This window comes from Impatiens glandulifera, chromosome 7 (assembly GCF_907164915.1).
Source record: "Impatiens glandulifera chromosome 7, dImpGla2.1, whole genome shotgun sequence".
Lineage (NCBI taxonomy): Eukaryota > Viridiplantae > Streptophyta > Magnoliopsida > Ericales > Balsaminaceae > Impatiens > Impatiens glandulifera.
Window position 1 is genome coordinate 35308405 of NC_061868.1, and position 8403 is coordinate 35316807.

Here is an 8403-nt window from a genome sequence, read left to right on the forward strand (position 1 = left end):
CATTCTCCATTTTTTATTTGTTGGACTGTAGCCAGTTGATACCCAGTTGATATTTTTGTCTTATTCAAATAAGAGAAGACATTATTATGAATAATATGCTGATTCTAGAACTTGGGGATTAATTTTTATGTATTTTGTAAAAATAATAATAACATTGTATTAACTAGTTTAAAGGTATTTTTAAGATAAATTATACAAGTTATTAATAAAAACATAAAAAATATATATATATTTCGAATTTATAAATCAAATTATTTCAGTTATTTGAAAAAACTAATATATTCAACTGTATATTAATCATTATTATCCTATATTAGTTTAATGGTTAAAATAGAGTAAATACATGGGCTTAGATATTTTGACAAGCCTGTTTGATTAAGTTTATTAGTAACACCAAATTTGGGTCCAACTATCTTTTGTCTATTGATGGGCAAATGCCGTGTTTTTGAAGTAGAATCAAACTATATATAAACATAGTCAAAAAGGATGAATCTTGATAATTCCACCCTTTGTCTTCTCTCTCTATAATATTATCTCAATTCCATTTATAAGCATAACTCTACATTCTTCCAACTCATTTCCATTTCATCTTCTCTCTTAAAATTGTCTTGATGCAGATAGAAAGATGAACACGGGTGAAAGTGGAATCGTAGAAAAAGCTTTAAGCAGTTTGGGAAAAGGATTCGACATAACATCAGATTTTCGACTCAAATATTGTAAAGGAAGTAATAGATTGGTCAACATAAATGAAACCAAAACCAGAGACCTTCTTCTTCCTGGATTCGGTACTGTTAATAATGTCTCCGTCGACATCAAATCCGATAAGGCCGACCGGATTCGGTTCCAATCCGATATCCTCGACTTCAAACAGGTTACAAATCAAATCTCTAAATTTCATTGACTTTGGACATATATTCATTACATATAACCATTAATTGGTATAGTTTATTTCCTTAATGAGTATGTTTGTGACAATTATTTAATGTAGATGTCAGAGTTTTTTAATAAAGAGTGTTCGGTAACGGGTAAAATACCATCTGGTATGTTCAATGCGATGTTCGGGTTTCAAAGCGGGTCATGGGCAGAAGATGCTTCGAATACAAAATGGTTGGGTTTGGATGGTTATTACATTGGTTTATTTAGCCTTAGAATTGATCGTTACCCACTTGTTTTATCTGATGAGATTCGAAATGCTGTTCCTTCTTCATGGGATCCTTCAGCTCTTGCCAGGTAAATAAAATTTTATTATTTTGAATCCAAACAAACCCTAATTAGTTGTTTTTCTAAGTTAAAAGGCTTTTTTTTATGTGTCAATTACTTCACCCCCATAGTTTCTTTTATTAAATAATTATATTATAATATAAGTTATTACCTTAGAATTTAGAGCCTTTGAAAGTTTTAAACAAAATAAATCATTTAGTAAATATAAGTATGAGTTAAGGTTATTTTTCAAAGTTATTTTAATTTTTATTAATGAATAATTATTTTATTTTATGATTCTAAATACAATTAAAGTCTTTTTTATCAGAGATATATGCTCAGAAATATTATTATATTAGAAATAAATGTATGTATGACCAGAATGATAAAATAATAGAAATTCTAATACATTGTTTAATGTTGGGTGAATTAATATAGAATGATAAAATAATAATAATTTAAAATAAAAAGTATTTTATTATTTTAGATAATTAATTGAATTATACAATGAAATAGATATACACGACTTTGACCTTGTTTAATGAAAAAAATTAGTTATTTGAGTTTATTAACAAGTTTAATTATTATAATATCATTACACTCACTAAACTAAACTGAATTTGTTGGTTTTTTTTTTCTTCAAGAATGAGGTTTTATAAGTATTATAAAAATAAAAAAAAAATATTTTAATTAATAAATTAAATAATTGAATGGTAAAAAAAATAAAACAAAAAAATGCTTATTTTTTGAAAACAAAATACTAACATCAAACAAGTTCTAAATGTGATAAATAAATAAAAAGTCAAATGTTTGACCAAACCCGACAAAATATCTGATCCTAACTACCGCGTAGTACTTTTAATGTCTATATTAATAATTATTAACTTATTTTAATTGAGTTGGTTAACAGAATTTATTAATAATTACGATAATTTGCAACAGTAAATATTATGTGGCATATAAAATAATATAAAATTACTGTTTGGTTCTTATTTAATATTATTAAAATACTTATTTTACTCCTACTATCAGGATAATTAGGAAAAAGAATGATAAATTAAAGTAAACGATTTGTTTCCTAAAATATAAATATAATTATAATGTGATATATTGATATTTATCCTAATATTGTTCTTTAATTATAATATGGCTGGCTGTATCTGTATTATTAACAAATTTAGATAATTTAATTATCTAGGAGTGCTGTCAATATCTTCATTAAGTTTGAATTCTATACATTATTGGAATATTAATTAATTAGTATGATCTCAATTATATACGTAATTACATTCAAACTTCTCATTTCCACAAACTTGATCAACCACGTTATTCAAAGTCATTGCTTCTTCTAGATGATCAAATCATTATTTAATTATTATTATATTTTATATTAGAAAAAGAAATTTTATTTCATTTTAAATTGCCCACTTGAATTTGTATATATATGCGAGTCAAATAGAACAAATGTGAGATCCATTTTCATTTAACTTTTGTCTAAATTGAATAGAAACAAAAATAATTTATATTCTTTATATTAAAAACTATTTGTTACTACAACATTGTAAATTCGAAAATTATTATCAATTTAAATGAACTAAAATTTGTTAGATTGACAGATTCATAGAGACATATGGAACACATATAGTAGTGGGGTTGGCGATAGGTGGACACGATGTTGTATTAGTAAGGCAGGACAAATCGTCGAGCTTGAAAGCCGGGGAATTGAAGAGCCATTTACAAGATCTCGGGGACCAATTATTCTCCGGGACATGCAATTTCTCACCGGCTAACAAGACCGCTAAAGAGAAACCGCCTCAAGCTTTCACTTCTCTATTCGATCCGCACCCTTCTCTTCCCTTCACCACTACAACCACCACCACTAAGAATGTACTTTATTTCATATTTTTTTTAGTCTCTATATAATAGTTTAAACGTAAAGAATTATCCTTAAAATATTAAAATGTTACGAATTGAATTCTCATTACAGGGAATTACAGTTATTTGTTCTAAAAGGGGCGGGGATCCTTCGGTTAGCAGCCATTGCGAGTGGTTATTGACGGTTCCGACTTCACCCGACGCTATTCATCTTAGTTTTATTCCGATCACATCTCTTCTCGAGGGAATACCTGGCAAGGGGTTCTTGTCCCATGCCATCAATCTCTACATGCGATGTAAGTATAGATTTTGTTCTTTTATTTTTTTTTATATAAAGATTATGATAATTTTCATTGAACTAAAATAATTTACTAATTGTGTAATGCAGACAAACCTCCTATATCAGAATTAGAATACTTTTTAGATTTTCAAGGACATAAGATGTGGGCCCCAATTCACAATGATCATCCATTGGGCCCATCCACTAATCAAGCACCTTCTTCTACCCCTTCTTTACAATTCAATTTGTTTAGTCCTAAGCTTTATGTCAACTCTACTCAGGTAAATTATTATTTCTTTAATTGATACTGATTAAATTTAAATTTATTAATTATTTTAATTAAATTTAACAAAAAAAAATAATTTCAAATTTGCTTGATATTTTAGGTAACAGTTGGAATGAGACCAGTGGTGGGGATGCGATTGTATCTGGAAGGGAGGAAATGCAATAGGTAGGTATTATTAATCTTCTTATATTAATGTGTCAAATTTTAAAATATCTAAAATAAAAATATATGTTTTAGTTTTTATATAAAATATTTATTTAAAAAATAAGAGCTGAATTTATTTAAATAAATTTGAGTTTATTTAAAACACAAATTGTTTATGAGTGTAATTTTTAACATTAAACAGGTGAATATATATATATATATATATATATATATATATATATATATTATGATAAAATATATTTATTTTAAATATATAGTAGATATTTTATGGACATGTTCAAATTCAAGTTATTCAAATAACTTTGAATTATTTAAAAATAAATAATTTGTAGTGATTTTAAAAATATAGATTTTTTTTATAAAAGTTATTTAAAGGATATTAATATATAATAATAAAATAAATTTATTTATTTTTAAATAGAAGGTATTTTAGTATTTTGATTAATGAATTAAGTAATATAATAGATGAAAGAAAAATGAAATAATATTTGTTTAAATTGAGTTATTTAACTACAACCAAATTAAGGCACGAGGCAATCTAAATAACCAAAACCAAAATTTATCGTATCATTATTCTTTTATTTATTAAATCACTCAATTTATTAATTAAAATATTAAAATATCTTTTATTTTAAATTATTCTATTTTTATTTTATCATTATATATTAATAATTTTTAAATATTTTTATCAAAAAGAAAATTCCACTCTCAAAATTATGACTCTTGTTATTTTTTTTAATAATCAAATTATTTAAATAATTTAAATCACTATGACTAGTTTAGATGTTTGATTATGATTATAATGAAATAAGTCTTAAATAAATAATAATAATAATAATAATAATAATAATAATAATAATAATAATAATAGCATATCAATTATTGAAACTTTGTAAACAATTAAATTGGGTTTATTTATTACCTCATTTTATAATAAACAATTTATTTGAAATCAGGTTAGCTCTCCATCTCCAGCATCTATCAAACACACCTGTACTTCTTCAAAACAAGATCAACGATTCATCCGCCGGAATTTGGAAAAGTTCCGATGAAATTTCCGACGACCGATTCTTCGAACCAATCCAATGGAAAAGATTCTCCCACATATGCACTTCTCCAATAGAATTCGACGACCCAAACTCCCCTTCCGACCCATATCCAACCGCCTTCATAGTAACCGGAGCCCAACTCCACATCAAAAAACAAAACAACTCCAAATCAATCTTACATCTCAAACTCCAATACTCCAAAGTCACCAACTTCATCATCGTACAATCAAATTGGTTACAACATCATTATAACTCATCGGAAAGTTCACAGAAATCTGGGTTTTTGTCGGCAGTTTTAAGTAAGCCTATGTCGGGAATCTCGTCGACGGCGACTGGGTCTGGGAAAGAAAAGAAAACAGTGGTTATGGATTCAAGTGTATATCCAGATGGACCGCCGGTTCCTATTGAGACAATGAAATTGGTTAAGTTTGTTGATTTGTCGGAGCTTTGTAGAGGACCGGAAAATGGACCGGGTTATTGGTTGGTAACTGGTGCTAAGTTGGATTTGGATAATAAAGGGAAGATTTGTTTACAGGTTAAGTTTTCATTGCTTAATGTTTCTTCTTAAAAGTGCAATGGTGAGACTGTAAATATGGAGTCATCAAGAAAAAAAAAATATTTTTTTGGCAGGTTATATTAGTATTTTTGGATTTTTGGTGTTTTTTTTACATTTATTAATATATATAGTTAAGAGAGAAAATGGTGAAAAGATTGAAATTTATCTATTTGTTTAATTTTTTTTTTCTGACCTAATTTGGCAGATTATATTCATTATTAGTATATATATATATATTTTTTTTGTAATGAATTGTTGGTGTTTTTTTAAGATATATATTGTGAAAATATAAAGGTTACTAGTGTTCTCTTCTCTTTGAGGAATCGATATAATGAATTTAATTTCTTTTTGTTCCTGAATTTTCACATTTAGCAAAGTAAGAAATTCCTTACCATTACTCTACTTGAAACAAAGGTTGTAGTGTATCCTTATTGAACATATCAACATAATTACCCTTATCATAAGAAAATTGAAGATGGGGATCAAAAATTAATATTGCTATGATTCTGATACTTACTCGAATCACTTTATGAGAAAAGTTGGGATATTTGAGATCTAATCCGGAAGAGTCATCTTGCTACGGTAGATTAATATTGCTATTATTTTGTTTCTTGCTCGAAAGTTGAAGTTTTTATTGGAGTTCAATATCCGTGAAGTGATTGCTACGGTAGAAAATATTTTATTTGAATGTGTGAAAGGATGAATAGTTTCGAAAAGAAATCTATTGATTCTCTTACCATTGGTTGGATGTAACTGCAATTATTTACTTCACGGGATGTCGATAGATCAAATTATTTCTTAAATTGGATTTTCTTGACTGTCTACGGTTTCATTGTGTGTTCAGATTAGAAGTTTTGTATTTCTTTCTAAGAGATGTTTCATATAATTAAGAAAACACTATCTTTCTAGAATCTTCTTAATCATATTTTTATCTTTCACCAAAAGTTGTTATTCAATCATGTCAATTTAACAGACTTGACCATCCTATCGAACATTCAAATATTTGTCCTACGGGTTTTCATAACCATAAAAATTAATAAAAATCTAAAGAATGTGAAGTTATTTAGAAGGAATGGTTGAGAATGGAAGAAATTCATACCATTCTTATATCCAATGAACTTAATAGAATGAATAGATATTTTTTTCCTAAGAGATGTTTCATATAATTCAGAAAACACTAGTTTTCTAGAATTTTCTTAATCACATCTTTCATCAAAAGTTGTTATTCAATCATGTCAATTTAACAGAATTGACAATCCTAACCAAACATTCAAATATTTGTCCTACAATAATTGGTGAAGGGTTTTCATAGCCATAAAAATTAATGAAAATCTAATGAATGTCAAGTTATTTAGAAGGAATTGTTGAGAATGGAAGAAATTCATACAATTCTTATATCCAATGAACTTAAGGGTGTGTTTGATAGCCCTGGAATTGGCATTGGAATTGGAATTGGAGGGTCCAATTCCAATTCTTATGTTTGTTAGACACTTTAATATTAAGAATTGAAATTGGAATTAGAATTCCAATGGAATTCAATGTAGTGTAATTTGATAGTTCTCAATTCCTATCTTTTTAGGTCGGAATTATAATTCCAAATTAACACGTTTTTCATGTTTTTGACATATTTAACACGTTTTTCACACATTAAACACGTTTTACACGTTTTTAACACGTTTTTTACACGTTTAACATATTTTCATATTTTGGCACGTTTAACACGTTTTTGGCACGTTTAATACGTTTTTGGCACGTTTAACACGTTTTTGGCACGTTTAACACGTTTTTCACGTTCTTGACACGTCTAACACGTTTTTGACACGTTTAACATGATTTTCACGTTTTTAACACGTTTAACACGTTTTTGGCACGTTTAACACGTTTTTGTCACGTTTAACACGTTTGGACACATTTAACACGTTTTTCACGTCATTGACATGTTTAACACGTTTTTGACATATTTAACACGTTTTTCACGTCTTTGACACGTTTAACACGTTTTTGACACGTTTAACATGATTTTCACGTTTTTAACACGTTTTTGACACGTTTGACACGTTTTTTACGTTTTGGCACATTTTGCACGTTTTGGCACGTTTAACAAGTTTTTCACATATTTAACACGTTTTTGACGCGTTTAACACGTTTTCACGTTTTTAACACATGTAACACGTTTTTTTATGTTTTTGACATGTTAAACGCGTTTTCACGTTTTTGACACATTTAACACATTTTTTTACGTTTTTGACACGTTTACCACATTTTTGACACGTTTTACACGTTTTTCACTTTTTGGCACGTTTAACAAGTTTTTCACATATTTAACACGTTTTTGACACGTTTAACACGTTTTCACGTTTTTGACACATTTAACACATTTTTTTACGTTTTTGACACGTTTACCACATTTTTGACACGTTTAACACGTTTTGACACGTTTAACAAGATTTTCACATGTTTAACACGTTTTTGACACGTTTAACACGTTTTCACGTTTTTGACACATTAAACACATTTTTTTTTACGTTTTTGACACGTTTAACATGTTTTCACGTTTTTAACACATTTAACACTTTTTTTACGTTTTTGACACGTTTACCACATTTTAAACACGTTTAACACGTTTTTCACGTTTTGGCATGTTTAACAAGTTTTTCACATGTTTGGAAGGTTTAACACGTTTTTGACACGTTTTCATATTTTTAACACGTTTAAAACGTTTTTAACACGTTGTTGACACGTTTCACATGTTTTTTACGTTTTTCACGTTTTCACGTTTTACACACGTTTTAATACGTTTAACACGTTTTAACACGTTTAACACGTGAAAAACGTGAAAAACGTGTTAAAACGTGTGAAAACGTGTGAAAAATGTGTGAAAACGTGAAAAACGTGTGAAAACGTGTAAAAAACATGAAAACGTTTAAAAACGTGTGAAAAACGTGAAAAACGTGTTAAAACGTGTGAAAAACGTGAAAACATGAAAAACGTG

The 8403-nt window shown here is 27.7% G+C and overlaps 1 protein-coding gene across 1 annotated transcript; it reads left to right on the forward strand.

Annotated features, from left to right (window-relative positions):
* The first annotated feature begins 529 nt into the window (after positions 1–529).
* LOC124945320 (MACPF domain-containing protein At1g14780) lies at positions 530–5480 on the forward strand. The gene is made up of 7 exons (XM_047485730.1): positions 530–871; positions 989–1230; positions 2817–3087; positions 3188–3371; positions 3464–3636; positions 3742–3806; positions 4763–5480. Exons 1-7 carry the CDS (start codon positions 626–628, stop codon positions 5421–5423), a joined length of 1842 nt encoding a protein of 613 aa, XP_047341686.1. The 5' UTR covers positions 530–625; the 3' UTR covers positions 5424–5480.
* Positions 5481–8403: the final 2923 nt, after the last annotated feature.